Source organism: Chiloscyllium punctatum, chromosome 32 (genome assembly GCF_047496795.1).
Source record: "Chiloscyllium punctatum isolate Juve2018m chromosome 32, sChiPun1.3, whole genome shotgun sequence".
Classification (NCBI taxonomy): domain Eukaryota; kingdom Metazoa; phylum Chordata; class Chondrichthyes; order Orectolobiformes; family Hemiscylliidae; genus Chiloscyllium; species Chiloscyllium punctatum.
Window position 1 is genome coordinate 59,205,013 of NC_092770.1, and position 19,332 is coordinate 59,224,344.

Here is a 19,332-nt window from a genome sequence, read left to right on the forward strand (position 1 = left end):
ACATACCTCAATCACTTTTGCTGGTAGCTCATTCCACATGCATACCATCCTCTGTGGAAAACATTTGCCCCTCAGGTTCCCTTTAATTCTTACCCCTCTCGCCTTAAACTGATACCGTCCAATCCTTGATTCCCCAAGCTTGGGAAAAAGACTGAGTGCATTCACCCTATCCATCCCTCTCATTCTTATACACCTCTATAAGGTTCCCCCCTCAGTCTACTATGCTCTAAAGAAAGAAGTTCTAGTTTGTCCAACATCTCCCTATAACTCAGACCCTTGAGCCCTGACAACATCCTTGTCCTCACCCTAAATGCTGTTTATTTATATCACCACCTGACCATATCAACAAATGTGCAATCACAAATTGCAGCAGGATTACATTATATCTGGAGCAGAAGGTACATCTTGGTCTCCTTTCTTAAGGATTTAATTAGAAACAATTCAGAGGAAGTTCTGAAAGGGAGATCTGATCAAGAACTGTTGGGCCTGCTCAGCCTATACCGAAGTCAGAATGCAGCCCATGGAAGTTACTTAAAAATGTGTTTGGACCAAGGAATTAGTTGCTGGTTTCTGAACATAAAAGCTCATACCTAAATTTTTAGCTTGTGCTTAACATGGTACATATTAAGTGAGTATTAGAGTCATAGAGATGTACAGCATGGAAACAGACCCTTCGCTCGAACTCATCCATGCCAATCAGATATCCCAACCCAATCTAGTCCCACCTGCCAGCACCTGGTTCATATCCCTCTAAACCCTTCCTATTCATATACCCATCCAAATGCCTTTTACATGTTGCAATTGTACCAACCTCCACCACCTCCTCTGGCAGCTCATTCCATACACGTACCACCTTCTGTGTGAAAAGGTTGCCCCTTAGGTCTCTTTTATATCTTTCCCCTCTCACCCTAAACCTATGCCCTCTAGTTCTGGGCTCCCCCATCCCAGGGAAAAAACAATTCCCTGATAGTTTATTCAAAATAAAAGAGTTGAGCAAGTTAGCACTGATCCCTGATCAGTTTCAAGTCTGTAGCACCTAGGAACTAGAAGCACTAATCAGCTCATAAATACCAACCTTCAACCTGTAAAGGAAAGCTGCTGAGAGGCCATTACCAAATTCTACTTTGGAGATTAAGAAAATTGAACTCTACCAAAAATAAAACCGCAAATGTCAGAGGCTGGCTCCAGCTTACCAGTGGCTGCATATGACTCTTGTGTCGAATCCTGGACAGGGAGCACTGATTTTGTCACTGAAGAGGAGAATGGGTCAAATCTGTTACTGAAACTCCCCAGTGCAATGGCAAAACACAGCACCACAATCTGCAACAATAAACAAATGAGAGGATTAGAATAATCAAGGAAATGATGAATGATGTATTACTCTTGATCGTGTCACAGCAAATTTATATGTTTAATCAAAATCCAGAAAAGGTTTAAATTGCTGTCTTAGTTAGATATGGTACTTTGCATTCTATATATTCTTAACTCAGTCACTCAAACTACATGATTCAACACTTCTTGATAATTAAGTTTATATTGATATTTATATTTATATTTATAATATTTATATTATTATGCTAGATACCTCAGCATAAAAATGACTTCAAAGTATTTTTAAAAAAAAATTAGATTAGATTCCCTACAGTGTGGAAACAAGCCCTTCAGTCCAACAAGTCCACACCGACCCTCTGAAGAGTAATCTACCCAGACCCATTTCCCTCTGACTAATGCAACTAACACTATGGGCAATTCACCTGACCTGCACATCTTTGGACTGTGGTAGGAAATCAGAACACCCAGAGGAAACCCACGCAGACAAGGGGGAGAATGTACATACTTCACACAGTCAGTCACCTGAGTCTGGGTCCCTGGCACTGTCAGGCAGCAGTGCTAACCACTGAACCACCATGCTGCCCCTTATCAAGGTAAGTCTGTAATTACATTATTGAATGCTGAAATACAGCTGATGATTAACAAGGTTATTGGCAAGCATGGGAGGGGTCTAGTTTATTTATCAAAACTGCATAAGATTTAAAAAATATAAGCAAAAAGCAAAATGTTGGGTGGGCCTAGCTAACATGGTGCAGTACCACTTACTAGTCTGACACCTACAGCATGATTGGCCATTGTTAACATAGCATGTTCTCATTAGAAATATTGAGAAAAAAAAGACTCATAGATATAATCGAGCATGGACTGCTTTCTCTAATGATGGAAATGTTCAAGATTCTGCTAAAATGGCACCAGGTATGAAGGATTTCAAATAAGTGGAAAGGTTTGAGAAACTGGGATTGTTGTCCTTAAGAGTTGAGAACTTTATGTTGGAAATTGTTCTGGAAAACACTAAATGAAGGGAATAACAAAAGCAGATTGAGTAGGATCTTTCAAAATGAAATTAAAACATAGGACTTAGGAGCAGAGTAGGCCATACTGCCCTTCAGGCTTTCCCCACAATGAGATATGGTGGTGGGATCTGGTGTGTAAACACTTTGCTAGTGGGAATGGAGTTTCAGGATTATGACCAGCCTCAGTCAGGATGGTATATAGCTTGGAAGGCAAATTGCAGGTTGCGATGTTCCAATGCGTTATGTTGTCTAGGTGGCAGGGGTTGTAGGATTGGATCACTTCTGATTCTTCTAAACCCCAGCGTGTACACGGGCAACGCCTTTAAAAAATAACCCCTTTAATCTCAAGAGTGAGTTAAGTAAATTAGATGTATACAGAGAAACCTCGATTATCTGAATATTGGATTATCCGAAGATCTCAAGGTCCCGATAGAAACATTACATCAAAAAGGTGTTTCAACACTGTTCATGTCTTTTGTTTACAGTGATTAAAAGTGAACCCGACTCACTGAAATGCTGCCGAGAACATTGATGGGAGCCCAGGCACCGTCTCCAAATGACTGACCACCTGCGCACTCACTCTCCCTCACCACAGTTTCCCTGGAGTTCAGTACAAGGGATGTACCCTAAACCTATATATATTATATGTGTGTGTGTGTGTGTGTGCGTGCGCAAGTGATTTGGAGACTCCACCCCCACCCCCAACAAAAGCAGCAGCAGTCTTACTGTTGTTGTCCAGTCTGGCTGCCTTGGAGAGGGGATGGGGTTGTGGGGTGTCCGAATTAGATGGGGGGTCGGGGGCGCGGTCGGTGGGTGGGATTGGATAGCATCAGGTGCAGTCGAGGACAGTGTTGGATGGGGTTGCGGGTGGGCAGGGTTGGAGGGGGTGGACAGGGTTGTGGGTGGATGGGGGCTGTATGCTGTTGCCAAGTCTCCTGAGCGGTGAGGAGACTTTAGCTGTGTCAATCCCTTTGAACTGATTGGGGCATGGGGGATATAGGCTTCAGCAATGCTGTAGCTCTCTTACACACAAAAGTGTGTCTCTGCTCAGAAACAAACCCTGAGACAGAGAGAGGGAGCAAGGCAGGCAGAGTGAGGAGAAAGGAAACTTCAGAAAACTCCGAGCCCCAAAGGAGAGGCATTGAATCAATTAACCGAATAATTAGTTATCGGAACCAAAAATAGCGCCCGCCCATCTCATTCGGATAATCGAGGTTCCTCTGTACTTGAAAAGTAATAACTTGCTGAGGACAGAAAGCAACAGTGGAACTGTGCGGCTCTTTCAGAAAACTGGCATTAGCTTGACACACCACTTCCTTCTGTACTCTACGATTCTGAGAGCTGTACTTATCCAAAATGGGCATATAAATTAAGTTACGTTAACACAGATACTGTTCAAAGTTAGAAAGAATGTATTGTACAAAGCATGGCTCAGAATCTATTCAGAGTACCACATTGCTGTCTTTACTGTCAATCATTCAAGTTCATTTAATTTTTCAAAATATTCACCAAAACTGATCAGATATCTCAAGCTTGCATTCGCAAATATAAAAAGAACCACTGTAAAGACAAAGTTGTTAAAAAGTGCAGCAAGACTGACCAAGTAGTCCTGAAAGAAGTCAAAATAATCTTGTGTGGAAGAACGCTCAGTAAAGTATCTCCTACTCAAGACCGCGTTAACTTAAAGAGCTGGAAGAGTCAGATTTCTAATATTACAGAAAATAGCACTGCAATATACGGGGATGCAAAATTAAATACTGAACCCTTATAACTATCTTGAGTGATAAAATGTTGTTTCAGCGCGTATTCTTACTTTAGGGAATGACTCCACAAATATTAAGTACAGAAACTGTTAAACAGCATGAGTAGCCATTTCGTGCTTCTGAAACAGCCAGGACAGATGCCAGCACTGCGCATCAAGGACAGAGAAAGCTCCCTGACACTTATCAATTGGCAGAGAACTAGATAACATCTTGTTTCCCATTTTAAACATAAAATGAAAGGGAGATTATTTGCCGAAATCCTACACAGAAAAGATCAGATTCTCAGCCAGCAGGTGGGGTCAAAATAATTCCAGTAATTCTCAGGTCTCACATTTTAAACAGATACAGAAGACGTTGCTGACATTTTAATGCTTGAAATCTCTTAAAAAGATGCATTCCCTCTGGTGACCGAGGCTTGCTCTCCTGTGGAGGGTCAGAACAAAGAGGAATTTCCAACATTTTGTTTCATTTCAATATATTAATAGCAGAGTCATGCTTGCTTTTACCATTAAGCATGTGCTGGTTTGTGTGCTGGCCATCTTGCAAGGTCTGGGCACCTTTCCTGCCACGAGGACCTGGAGTCCTTGTAGCTGCTGGAGCAAGGATCTGAGAAACAAAATGTTTATCACACTATTAGTCAATGACAGTGAAGGGTTTTTATAGCCAAATAGATATTATTTTCCCAAATCAGATTCCGCCTTCAAGGTTAATTTTCTGAGAACACAGAAAAACATCCACATGAGGGAAATCAATACCAGCTAGATAGCGCTCTCTTCGGGAAACTGTGTCAGTTTCATGCTAGACAACACTGATGGACACTGTTTTAATATTAAAAGCTGGCAGATGGCAATACTATAGGATAAGAGCAACTGTGTCAGATTAAGAATGCGCAAGTTTAAAAAAAAAGGCTTGAATTTATATGGATGAGGGATTTCCGCGATGTGAACAGACTAAAAGGCTAGGATTGCTCTCAGAGAAGGGCAAATTGAGGGAATTTAAGGGGAGATTTATTTGCTGGCTTATGGGGGAGACAAAGCATATAGAATAAAAAAAACTCTTTTTAAATGGATTAGGTAAAAACAATGACTGCAGATGCTGGAAACCAGACTCTGGATTAGTGGTGCTGGAAAAGCACAACAGTTCAGGCAGCATCCGAGAAGCAGGAAAATTGACGTTTCGGGCAAAAGCCCTTCATCAGGAATAGAGGCAGAGTGCCTGAAGGGTGGAGAGATAACTGAGAGGAGGGTGGGGGTGGGGAGAAAGTAGCATAGAGTACAATAGGTGAATGGGGGAGGGGATAAAGGTGATAGGTCAGGGAGGAGGGTGGAGTGGATAGGTGGAAAAGAAGATAGGCAGGTAGGACAAGCAAGAGCTTCAGGACAGAGGAAATGACCTGGGAGTTGCAGTGGGAAATAGCCTTTTAAAGTTTTTCTGAATCAACTTGCTCTGACATGTTATGATACTCCTCAGTGCCAGATGGACTTCAACCTTGCCTGGAGATGGGGTCACCATCACTGCACCATCATTCAAACAGTCCTTTATGCTGCAAGTTTCATTGATTCTGTTACTCACAGGAAAGACAACTGCTGGTGACTTTGAAGTTCAAATACTGTGTTTTTTTTCGCAGGTTGAAATTGCCTTCAAATATGCAAAAGTAACATTGCCTATTATCTAGATACCAAGTCGAGAAACACAAGTGTATCAGGACTCTCCAATGGCAATGATCCAAAATTGAAAGCCAGAAATAGACCTCGGCATGTATTAGAAGAATGGACGAATATTTTGACAGGAACATTATTTATCAAACAAACTATGGGGAGGCACTAAATTAATTAATAATCTAGCGATAATACTGAGACCCAGGTAGCATCCTGGTGACCTGATTTGAATCCCAACACTGCAGATGGTGAAATTTGAACTAAAAAAAGTTGCGGAATTAAGAGTCTAATTATGTCCATGAAACCATTGTCAATTGTCGCAAATATGTTCACTCATGTCATAGAGTCATAGAGATGTACAGCATGGAAACAGACCCTTCGGTCCATCCCGTCCATGCCAACCTGCCATCCTTACCTGGTCTGGCTGACATGCAACTCCAGATCCACAGCAATGTAGCTGACTCTTAACTGCCCTCTGGCCTATTAGGAATGGGCAATAAATGCTGGCCTAGCCAATGAGGTCTACATCCCATGAATGATTTTTTAAGAAAGTTCCCACCCAGTGTACAACATGGATCATTATGAATGGATGGGTAATACCATTATTTACCACAGTGAAGTCAAATCTGCCAAGAAGTGAGCGAACCAACAAAAAGGACCTTGTCCTCACCAATCTACCTGCTGTTGATGCACTGATCCTTGACAATATTAGTAGCATAGGCCAAATCAGTCTGTGGACACAGTCTCCTCTTCATATGAAGGATACTTTGTGTGGCATGGTGGCCCAGTGGTTAGTGCTGTTGCCTCACAGTGCCAGGGACCTGGGTTCAATTCCAGCCTCAGGCGCCTGTCTATGTGGAACTTGCATATTCTCCCTGTTTCTGCATGGGTTTCTTCCAAAGTTGTACCGGTTAGGTGAATTGGCCATGCTAAATTGCCCATAGTGTTCAGGGGTGTGTAGGTTAATGTATTAGTCATAGGAAATGCAGAGTAATAGGATAAGGGAATGGGTCTGGGTGGGCTATTCTTCGGAGGATCGGTGTGGATTTGTTGGGCCAAATGGCCTATTTCCACACTCGGGATTCTATGACACACTGAATTTTGCCCATCATTAGGGAAGCGAGTTATTGCAAGGATGTTCTGTTGGTCACTCAGGATATTTGGGGGCTGCTGAAGAGGAGTTTATGAGTTACAAGCAGTGAGTGATGAGGGGTGGACAGATTAGACTCCACATTAGGAGCAATGTTTTTAGCGATGCTGCTGGGAAGGCAATTCAGCTGCATGGGGTTTGTAGAGTGAGGACTGAGGGAAAATCTGCAGAAGCTGAATAACTATGTAGCAAAGGGTCAGTGACACACTAAGACCTCATGACAGGCCATGTGCATTGTTCAGTATAGCAAGAGTTGCAATTGTAAAAGCCCTCAAGCAACGTTTGCTGGATGTAATTGTGTAAGATAAGAGCATGGAAAAACCACAGAAGAGGTACTGGCTTAGTGTAACTGGCTGTTTATGAAAAGCTGGAGTTGTGCCTGACAGGGAGAATGATTTCAGAGTCCTGGGGAGATGTGACTCAATCAGAGCTGGAGCAGACCGTAAGGGTGTTTCAATGCCGGCTTGGCAGAAGTGAAGAATTGGGATCCCTTGCGAATGACTCAGCACATCATGAATGTTTTCTTTTGGCGGTGGGGGAGAGATTGGTGAGAAATCTGCAATATCTTTCTTGATCCTTTTTTCTGTTTGATGTGGGGCTTTGAGGGATATGTGGTCACAGTCAATCAACCATATTGACTACTGTTAATTTTGAGTGATAGAAACAAGTTATGCATGTACTATAGATTGTATTACTGATTTAATGTCGTACAGAAATGTTATTGTGGTTGCTTAAACCCAGAGGATCTTGTGGCTTTATTGTTAGCTTAATAAGTTTTCTGGATCTCACACTTGGTCTGCTTTAAAAACAAAAATGCTACTTGTCCAGATTATAACATAAAAATAGGGAACAAAACATGTGGTAATTACCACTATGCTAAATGGGATTAAGTCAGATCAGAAATAACATTCAAAACTGGTATCAATGAGTCACCAAAGATAGTCAACAGCACAAGAATTGTGTTCCACTACAACATGTAAGCTGGATATCCCTCACTCTGTGCAACAGTTTCATCCCCCAAGCCATCAGGCTCCTTAAACACAGTATGATCGGACTCTTTCCCATCTGAAATTCTTTGCATGACTTCGAATTGCTGCTAGGAAAATGTCTATTATTTATCATTCTTCTATTACACTGAAACTTGCATGTTTTGCACTCCTCATGCACTTTATGCTGTGTACGAATGTGTAGTCGGTGCTGTCCATGTAGCACCTTCGGTCTGGAGGAACACTGTCTGGTTTTTATTGTATCTGTTGTATATGGTAGAAATGACAAATAAAAAGCTACTACTACCGCCACCACAAGCTGGGGAACCAACCTTGACTCATTGTAGATACTCCAAAAATGGAGGTGCAAACCTGGTGAGGCTACATCATCGGATGATAAGCGTAGAGTCACAGTTATACAGCACAGAAACAGGCCGTTCGGTCCATCTCGTCTGCACTGACCAGGTATCCTAAATTAATTTTGTCCCATTTGCCAGCATTTAGCCCATGTCCCTCTAATCCCTTTCATGTACCCATCCAGATGCCCTTTAAATGTTACAATTGTACCCCCTCCACCACTTCTTCTGGCAGCTCATTCCATACATGCACCACCCTCTGTAAAAGAAAAACTTGCCCTTTAGATCAGTTTTTAATCTTTCTTCTCTCACCTGAAACCTAAGCCGTCTAGTTTTGGACTCTGCTACTCTGCGAAGGAGACCATGGCTATTCACCCAATCCATGCCCCTCATGATATTATAAACCTCGATAAGGTCAGAGCTAAACAAGACACAAGATCGAAGCTCAGCAGTCCTCAGCCCTGCATCCTGTCTTGGTGGGGGGCAACTAAATGACTAAACAAGTGAAGGTGGCTCCACAACATTCCCACCATACCAATGCAAAGGACAAGGCTGAAGTGTTTGTAAGAATCCTCTGACAGAACTGCCAAGTCAATAATCTAAATTGATCTCAGCATCACAGATGTCAATTTAAAATGTAAAATAAAACAAAGGACCGCGGATGCTTGAGATCTGAAATGAAGACAAAAATTGCTGGAAATACTCATCAGGTCCGGCAGCATCTGTGGGGAGAAAGCAGAGTTAACATTTCGAATTTGGTGACTCTTCATCCGAGCGCTATCTTCGATGAAGAATCACTGGACTTGAAATGTTAACCCTGTCTGCCTGCCATCCTACCCCACCCTCAGACGCTGCCAGACCTGAGTTTCACCAGCAATTTCTGTTTTTGCGTTAATGGGATCCAATTCACATGATATTAAGAAACGGCCAAAGTTATGGACACAGCAAAGACCATGAGTCCAATAACATCCAGATTATAGTGCTGAAGACTTGTGCTCTAAAACTAACTGCACCTCTAAGTCAAGCTAACCCAATCAGCTGCAATACTGACATCTATCACTATGCCAGCCATCTAGGGGTTACCATTCACCTGAACCCGAATTAGACTAACCATATAAATATAGGAATCCTGCAGTAAGTCTCCTCCTGATTCCCCAAAGCCTGTCCACCATCTACAAGGCACAAATCAGGAGTGTGATGGCATAATCCCCACTAGCCTGAATTGAAGCAGCTCCAATAACATGAAAGAAGTTTGACACCAACCAGGAAAACAAGCAGCCCTCTTGAGTATTTGTGGATGTGGTGCAATTCACTCTCTGCATACCATTAGCTATTGTTTGACTTCTGAACGGACTTTTCAAATTTTAAATCTAATGTTGATCTTGTTTTTTGCATACCTTCTTTGCAGGCGTAACTTTGCTACCTTCACTCTGTTCAATCACCCAATGAATGACATTTGTATGTTATGATCTGCCTGTACTGCATGCAAAACAAAACTAGTCACTGTACTTAGATGCATGTGACAATAATAAATCAAATCAAACGAAAGTGGAGTAGCAGCAGTATGTACCATCTACAAAGATACACTGCAGAAATTCACCAGGGCTCCTCAGACAGCACCCTCCAAACCAATGACTACTTTCCTTTAGAAGGACAAGGGCAAAGATATAATGGGAAGACCACCATCTGCAAGTTCTCCTCCAAGCTACTCACCATCCTGACTTGTAAATATATCAGAAGTCACCAGGTTATAGTCTAACTGATTTATTTAAAATCACAAGCTTTCAGAGCGTTGCTGAAGGAACAGCACTTCAAAAGCTTGTGATTTTAAATAAACCTGTTAATCTATAACCTGGTGTCATGTGACTTTTGACTTTGTCCACCCCAGTCCAACAGCAGGATCGCCATATTATGGAAATATGTCACCATTCCTTCGGTGTTGCTGGGTCAAATCTTGGAACTCCCTCACTAATTGCATTGTGGATCTACCTACAGCTCATGGACTTCAAGGAAGTAGGTCACCATCACCTTAGGGCAACTAGGGATGGGTAATAACTGATGGCTCAGCCAATGACACCTACATTAATGAATGAATAAAAACAATATATAACTACAGTGGCTGCAAGAGGCAGTTCAGAGGCTGGCAATTCTGCTCACAATTTACAAGGTTCGTCACCTGCTGAGATGAGTGCTGCTCCAACAAAACACAAGCAGCTTGATACTAGGACTATGTTTAGAGATGTAATTCAGCACTGGCTCATACTGTAGTTGGGCTGCAATAAGGGAGCAAACAGATATCAAGCAACACACTAATACATAGAAGTAATTGCTTGGTACTGCATAACTTAAAAACTGTTAAAAAGGGGACTCAAAGTTGAAACCTTTCATCTTACAGTCATCAGGACTGGGACGGAAGCCTTTGTAATGGAACACCAATTTATACATAGGCTTGGTTCGTTAAATTATGACTGGCATGGAGATGTAGCGACTACCTTTAACTGTTGATTTTAGCTCACTTATTAGGTCTAAGGGTTAATCAACTACACTGGCCCAACCAACTGATCAATACCCTCTTTTCATGTTGTATAAATTGGTATTCTCTTTCAAAGTTTGGCTTCTTGCATTCGAGTCCTGATGAGAATCTTTGACTGTGTCCTTTTATAGTAAGGTTTAAATACACTGAGGCATTCTCACCTGTTTGCTTTTTCCAAATTTTCCACCTTTCTACGGAGTTCGCTGTTTTCATTTGAACAAGATTCCACCCTGGGAAGGAGAAAGATGGGAGATTAAAAAACAATAATGTTATCAATGTTACTATTTAGGAAAGGGATCAACTGGTTTATTGAACTTATCCTGCTATTGAGGAGGGAAATGGGTCGATAATAATTTATCAGTTGAGTATTTCAAGAGAAAATGGATGCAGTCCGTCAAACCTGCTGTTAAAGAGGGATTGACATACTTCACAATTTATCTTTCTCAAATGGATTGTTCTTCTTCCCAGACAACTAACCAATATTGCTCTTGGAATAGTTTCAGTTCTATTACAAGCAACCTTCCAATTGTACATTGCCTTGGCTTTGTGCCTCCTTACAGCTACCATGCTAAGCCAGGCAATTCAGTTAAATGGGAAGATGAAATGTATACACAATTAGTTCAGTGAGAAGTGGCACCATCTTCAAATCCACTTATTGCATCAATCTCACTATCATGGATAATCTTTTACAATGCCACCTCAACACACAGTTAAGAGGTGAGAGACAGAATCTTCCTCATTATTGTGACATCCAAACTGGCCAGTAAACCACTTTCTTTGTTATTTAGAAAAACGTACAGGCAATTTACATGCAGCTGAGTCGAGTTGAAAAATTATTCAATACAAAACTATAGAAGAGCTCATTAGCAGCAACGTTATCAGCAATACCATGGACTTTGCACAATTACAGGCTTACTTCTTTTCCAGCGTGTCCATGTATTCTTTTTTCTTTCGCCTGCTTTCTTGGGCAGAGATCTACAAAACAAAATTATCACAGCTGGTTTGCGATCGGAGAAAATATGGTCATGAGAACTGATAATAGACATTCATGATTTATAATCATTTTACAAATACATTAAGGACAAAAGGGTAACTAAGGAGAGAATAGGGCCTCTCAAAGATCAGCAAGGCGGCCTTTGTGGGGAGCTGCAGAAAATGGGAGAGATACTAAATGAGTATTTTGCATCAGTATTTACTGTGGAAAAGGATATGGAAGATATAGACTGTAGGGAAATAGATGGTGACATCTTGCAAAATGTCCATATTACAGAGGAGGAAGTGCTAGATGTCTTCAAAAGCATAAAAGTGGATAAATCTCCAGGACCTGATCAGGTGTACCCTAGAACTTTGTGGGAAGCTAGAGAAGTGATAGTTGGGCCTCTTATTGAGATATTTGTGTCACTGTTAGTAACAGGCGATGTGCCGGAAGACTGGAGGTTGGCTAATGTGGTACCACTGTTTAAGAAAGGTGGTAAGGACAAGCCAGGGAACTATAGACCAGTGAGCCTGACCTTGGTGGTGGGCAAGTTGTTGAAGGGAATCCTGAGGGACAGGATGTACATGTATTTGGGAAGACAAGGGCGGATTTGGGATAGTCAACATGACTTTCTGCGTGGGAAATCATGTCTCGCAAACTTGATTGAGTTTTTGGAAAAAGTAACAAAGAGGATTGATGAGGACAGAGGGGTAGATGTGATCTGTATGGGCTTCAGTAAAGCGTTTGACAAGATTCCCGATGGGAGACTGGTTAGCAAGGTTATATCTCATGGAATACAGGGAGAACTAGCCATTTGGATACAGAACTAGCTCAAAAGGTAGAAGACAGAGGGTGGTGGTGGAGGGTTGTTTTTCAGACTGGAGGCCTGTAATCAGTGGAGTGCCAAAGGGATCGGTGCTAGGTCCACTACCTTTTGTCATTTTTATAAATGATTTCGATGTGAGCATAAGAGGTACAGTTAGTAAGTTTGTACATGACACCAAAATTGGGGGTGTAGTGGACAGCAAAGAGGGTTACCTCAGATTACAACGGGATCTTGATCAGATGGGCCAATGGGCTGAGAAGTGGCAGAGGGAGTTTAATTCAGATAAATGTGAGGTGCTGGATTTTGGGAAAGCAAATCTTATCAAGACTTATCCACTTAATGGTCAGGTCCCAGGGAGTGTTGCTGAACAAAAAGACTTTGGAGTGCAGGTTCATAGCTCCTTGAAAGTAGAGTCGCAGGTAGATAGGATAGTGAAGGCGGCATTTGGTATGCGTTCCTTTATGGGTCAGAGTATTGAGTACAGGAGTTGGGAGGTCATGATGCGGCTGTACAGGACATTGGTTAGGCCACTGTTGGAATATTGCATGCAATTCTGGTCTTCTTCCTATCAGAAAGATGTTGTGAAACTTGAAAGGGTTCAGGGAAGATTTAGATTACTTTTTTTTTAAAAAACTTACTTAGTGTGGAAACATGCCCTTTGGCCCGACAGGTCCACACCAACCCACCGAAGCGCAACCCACCCAGGCCTTACATTTAGCCCTTCACCTAACACTACAGGAAGTTTAGCATGGCCAATTCACCTAACCTGCACATTTTTGGATTGTCGGAGGAACCCACGCCGACACAGGGAGAATGTGCAAACTCCACACAGACAGTCGCCTTAGATGGGAATTGAACCCGGGTCTCTGGCGCTGTGAGGCAGCAGTGCTAACGACTGTGCCACCGTACCACCCACAAGGATGTTGCCAGGGTTGGAGGATTTGAGCTATAGGGGGAGGCATAATAGACAGAGGTTGATTTTCCCTGGAGCGTCGGAGACTGAGGGGTGAACTTATTGAGGTTTACAAAATTATGAGGGGCATGGATAGGGTAAATAGGCAAAGTCTTTTCCCTGGGGTCGAGGAGTCCAGAACTAGAGGGCTTAAGATGAGAGGGGAAAGATATAAAAGAGACATTTGAGGTAACGTTTTCATGCAGAGGGTTGTATACGTATGGAATGAGCTGCCAGAGGAAGTGGTGGAGGCTGGTACAATTGCAACATTTAAGAGGCATCTGGATGGGTATATAAATAGAAAGGGTTTGGAGGTGGGTGCTGGCAGGTGGGGCTAGATTGGGTTGGGATATCTGGTCGGCATGGACGAGTTGGACTGAAGGGTCTGTTTCTATGCTGTACATTTCTATGACTTTAATACTCACTTAATATGTACCATGTTAAGCACAAGCTAAAAATTTAGGTATGAGCTTTTATGTTCAGAAACCAGCAATTAATTCCTTGGTCCAAACACATTTTTAAGTTAACTTCCATGGGCTGCATTTTCAGCTTTTAAATTCTTCACCTATTGCAGTAATTGATCCACTCTGGTTAAGACACATGGATTTCAGCAACATTTTAGTACTGTGTCATGTTCAACACATTCCTAGGTGATACTCGGTCACCTAGAGAGATAATTGTAATTAGATGTTTTCTGCTTGCAAAAACACATGCTCTTGCATTTTCAGCAAAACACTACATGGGGCCATGAGAACACTAGCAGTGTTTCAAAATGTTTATTTTTGAATAGGTGTTTGTTAGTACAGAAATTGAGTACTGCTGAAATAAAGAAACAGTTTATTGAAATCTTTTGTCTTGCACCCATTAGGACAATTCATAATGAATACTAAAGCAAAGGGAAAACATTTATCCAGTATGGGGGGAGAGTGCTAATAGTTTGGCTAGTGGACTCTGCTAAAGATGCTGTTATGTGCACCAATGAAGGATGAACAACAGTGAACTGCTGAGCTTTTTCGATTTTAAACCAGGCAGAGGGATTCCGATTAATCTCTTCTTACATAGCATTTTACTTGCAATTTACAAGACATTTCTTGCAGTATTTCTTGAGTGCAAGATGCAAAAACTTTGACATAATGCATCTGCTTTTCAGCAATACACATATTTATCTCCTGTTACCTTGTTCTTAATTTTTCTGCGTATCTTCTTGAGTGCCTTCTCTTCTGCTTTTGTCAGTGGTAGTTTGACAGGGACCGGGTACCCTTCTGCAATCAGAGTCCGTTTCTCTTCCTCTGTCAGTATCAGAGGTCCTGACGAGCCTTGTAGCTTCTGCATTGGAGAACAGTTCAGTTATCTCATTTGAGGGCTTTCACTCAATCCCAATTATTCTTGTGGAATATCAGGAATCACATGATTGAGTTATTTCATATTTGAACCACACATAAAATTAGATTCTGGGGCGTGACGGTGAGGCTGAAAGCAAAGGACCAGGCCAGAAATGGATCACAGTCATCTTGGAAAGACAGAAAAAACATTCAAACTCTTTACAGCTTCATTTAAAAACAAACAGGAGAATTTCTGGTATTAAAGCGGGGTAGGCTTGAGGCTGACTCATTTCAAAAGTTATTCATGACTCAGTTTTATATTCAATATCTCCCTGTTATCATCATATCCAAAGTTACAGGTAAGACTGACAGCACCTAGCTTTCTTCTCAGTGGCAAAACGATAGGAATGTGGGCGTGTGTATTACTTAGTGCGTATCTTACATGTGGTGCAGTGAGAAGAGGAGAGCTGGACAGAGTGGATGGTGCACGAGCTATGCATTTTGCCACGGGCTGTGGTTGGACAGGATCCGGTGATTGAACAGAACGTGTTGGGCTTTGTCCACCCTCACAGTCGCTGCCATGGCTGCTCGGTGGCGTTGGTGGCAACTGGAGAATCTCGGTTTCTGCTGCAAAGGGAAAAAAAACATCACAGTCACCACGGGAACAGGGGTCAGTGGAGCCAGCTGACAGGTGCGAGAGAGTTTAACACTATTTACAGTATTTCAACAGCGACACAATTCACATACAATATCATGAGGGGGAGGGTTAGAGGGGAGGAAGGAAAGGAGAGAGGAGGGCAGGGAAAGGAGAGAGGAGGGCAGGGAAAGGAGAGAGGAGGGCAGGGAAAGGAGAGAGTGGGGAATGCGGCGGGGGGGGGGAAAACAAGAGAAGAGAGAGTTGGGGGGGGGAAAAAGAGGGGAGATGTGTGCGCGGGGAGGGGGAGGGAAGAGAGGGAGAGGGAGAGGGAGGGAAAGAAAAGAAAATGGAAAAGAGCGAGAGGTGGGTGGGGGGGGGGGGGAAGAGCAATGGGTGGGGGAGGAGAGGGGGGAGGGGGGAAGGGGAGGGGGGCAAGAGGAGGGGGGGCAAGGGGGGGGGGGGGGGAGAGCACGAGCGAGCGCAAGAGAGAGAGAGCGAGCGCGAAAGCGAGTGCAAAAGCGCTAGCAAGAGAGTGAGAGACTGGAGCTGAGGGAGATTTGGAGATGAAGGGAGGGAAAAGGAGAGGGGGGGGGGGTAGGGTACATATGAAAGAGCGAAATAGAGTTTTTCTCAACCTAAACTCTCTGTAACAAGATGTACAAAAAAAGATTGGAAGGTCTTGCTTTTCCTATTTATTGGGATGCCTTAGTGAAAAGCAGAACCCCACAGTATAAAGTCCTATTGTAGACAGCAGGAACAGTGAGGGGCAGAATCAAACATTCACAGTCATGCCATCCCAAGTTTGAAAAAAATCAAGTTCTCTCTCGTACGCTTTTCAGATGTGCAGGAGAAGTGAACAACAAACCTCACGAATATAAGAGCACAGGAAGAGAGTTTCACGATGGAGTAAAAGAGAATTCTTGCACAGAGCATTATAAGATGCATGTACTCTGCTGGAAAACATAGTTGATGATGAAATGAAGGATATAAAGTCATGAAGGAGAACTGAAAGTGCAGCCATCATGGCCAACTGTCATATAAAACTGGAAACGTGGCTTGTAAAAAACTGAAAGAAACAAGTTTTCCATTCCCAATAAATGCAGAGAGATCATCAAAAGGTCGTAAGTCAACTGAGTGAATTTTTTGCATAATATTTTAGGTACACACAGTGTGGATCACGTACATAATCCACCACATGCCCAATAATAATATATGAGGGGGAGTTAGGAATGTCAGATAACCTGTACTTAAAATGTACATTACCTTGAAGATTTCCAGCAAACATAAAAGATCCATGGAGACTGTCGTATGAACTAATAAAAAAAAATGGAATGTGGGTGTCGGTGGCTAGACTAATAATTACTGTCCCTCCATCAATGTCCTTGAGGTGGTAGCGTTGTGTTCTTGAACAGTTTCAGCCAGATGTTGGTCCACCCACAGTGCTGTGAGAAAGGGACGTCCAGGATTTTGACCCAGTGTCAGTGAGGGAACAGTAATATATCTCCCAAGTCAGAATTGCACCTGGCTTGGAGGAAAACAGGTAGACTGTGGTCTTTCCACTCATTTGCTGGTCTGGCTTTTCTAGGTGATATGAAGGAACCTGAGTGAGTTGTTGCAATGCTACCACTGCATTCACGGTGGGGGAAGTGAATGTTTAAGGTGACGAATAGAGTGCCAATCAATTAGGCTGCCATGTTCTGGACAGTATTGAACTTACTGACTGTCATTAAAGCTGCATTCATCTAAGCAAGTGAAACGGATTCCACCACACTCATTGATTATACATGGTGGACAGGCTCTGGGGAGTCAACTTTTCCAAAACCCCACCAACTGCAAGTAAAGATAGTTAATACACAATGAGCACAGGAGATCTCTGTTCATTTTGGTTTCCTGATTTTGTTTAAATATCTATTTTTTGTTCTGTTCCCTTCCTCAAGGCTCAAGCAACTATAGTCTAAGTCAGTAAGCATCCATCACTCTCCTACACCTTGGCTGATTGGTCACCACGCATTTGTGATCCTTATCCATGAATGTGGCCAGACTGCTTTCACATGTAGCAATCACAAACAAGCCTGAATTTGTCTTCATGTGATCAGATGGCCCAACGGACTGAGGAAAGGTGGGTGGAGTTTAATTAAGGTAAATGTGAGGTGCTGCATTTTGGAAAGGCAAATCAGAGCAGGACTTTTTCACTTAATGGTAAGGTGGAGTGCAGGTTCACAGTTCCTTCAAAGTGGAATTGCAATTAGATAGGATAGTGAAGGCAGCATTTGGTATGCTTTCCTTTATTCGACAGAGCATCGAGTATAGGAATTTGGAGGTCATGTTGCAGTTGTACAGGACACTAGTTAGGCCACTTTTGGAATACTGTCTGTAATTCTGGTCTCCCTCCCATTGGAAGGATGTTGTGAAACTTGAAAGGGTTTAGAAAAGATTTACAAGGATGTTGCCAGGATTGGAGGATTTGAGCTATAGGGAGAGGCTGAATAGACTGTGGCTATTTCCCTGGATGTCAGAGGCTGAGGGATGACCTTACAGAGGTTGATAAAATGATGAGGGGCGTGGATAGGGTAAATAGACAAAGCCTTTTCCCTGGGCAGGGGAGCTCAGAATTAGAGGCAATAGGTTTTGAGTGAGAGGGGGAAAATTTACAAAGGGACCTAAGGGGCAACTTTCTCACCGAGGGCAGTGGCTGTATGAAATGAGCTGCCAGAGGAAGTGGTGGAGGCTGGTAAAATTAAAACATTTAAAACGCATCTGGATGGGTGTATGAATAGGAAGAGGTTAGAGGGATATGGTCCAAGTGCTGACAAATGGGACTAGATTAGGTTAGGATATCTGGTCAACATGGATGAGTTCGACCGTAGGGTCTGTTTCCATGTTGTATAGCTGTATGACTCTCTGATGTCCACAGAGAGCAGTAGCTTGCAATGCAACTGATCCAAATCTGCAAATTTATATTTAGATTCTGAGATTCTCTCACTTGTCAGGGATTTGTTTAACAGACTTTATTCTTCTTGGTTTGCTGATAGTTTTCATTAGGAGAAAAATGACATCCACAGAGACTAAGACACATTTTACACATTGCGAATGGAGGAAACTAAATTGATTGGCTTGCATTCCTCCAATTTTTATTTTGCAAAACCCTGGTGCAATAGCTTCGTGTCCCTACACATCATTAATATACACCTTGAAAATATAGCGTTAAGATTCTTTGTACAGTACTTTCTTCAGTCAATGTGCAGTATTCCAGATTACACTTGATCAAATTTAACTTTAAATTCCACTGTCCAAATGATTTCCCATGAAGAATTAATTGACTAATCACTCAGCACAACTTGAGTATGTGCTACAGTTCAAAAGGCATGGAACAATGCCTCAGTTTATTAATTATGCATCTCACCTTCTTTTGGAGCCAGATTGAGGAATTGATCCACCTCATGAGGTTCCAGTTTGATCTTTGGAACGAGCTTCGATGTGCACGTTTTAGTCTGAAAGAACACATGAGCAGCGTGAAATATTGATCACAAAAAGCACAGTATAAAAGAAACTCTCAGTCTCCAGTGAACAGAAATTCAGACATCGTTAAAGCTATTGGAAAATGTGCATGAAATCATGAAGGCATTTGGTATGGTTTCTTTTATTGGTCAGAGCACTGAGTACAGGAGTTGGGAGGTCATGTTGCGGCTGTACAGGACATTGGTTAGGCTACTGTTGGAACATTGCATGCAATTCTGGTCTCTTTCCTATCGGAAAGATGTTGTGAAACTTGAAAGGGTTAAGAAACGATTTACAAGAATGTTTCCAGGGTTGGAGGATTTGAGCTAT

At 42.4% G+C, this 19,332-nt stretch overlaps 1 protein-coding gene across 1 annotated transcript in view; it reads right to left on the reverse strand.

Annotated features, from left to right (window-relative positions):
• creb3l2 (cAMP responsive element binding protein 3-like 2) overlaps nucleotides 1–19,332 on the reverse strand; it is a 90,935-nt gene that overhangs the window by 13,763 nt on the left and 57,840 nt on the right. Inside the window, exons 4-10 of the mRNA XM_072552478.1 lie at nucleotides 18,908–18,995; nucleotides 15,310–15,494; nucleotides 14,722–14,871; nucleotides 11,708–11,766; nucleotides 10,953–11,021; nucleotides 4,615–4,714; nucleotides 1,194–1,320 (exon numbers count right to left, since the gene is read on the reverse strand). Coding sequence (XP_072408579.1) covers nucleotides 1,194–1,320; nucleotides 4,615–4,714; nucleotides 10,953–11,021; nucleotides 11,708–11,766; nucleotides 14,722–14,871; nucleotides 15,310–15,494; nucleotides 18,908–18,995 — 778 coding nt within the window. The remainder of the gene's footprint in view (nucleotides 1–1,193; nucleotides 1,321–4,614; nucleotides 4,715–10,952; nucleotides 11,022–11,707; nucleotides 11,767–14,721; nucleotides 14,872–15,309; nucleotides 15,495–18,907; nucleotides 18,996–19,332) is intronic.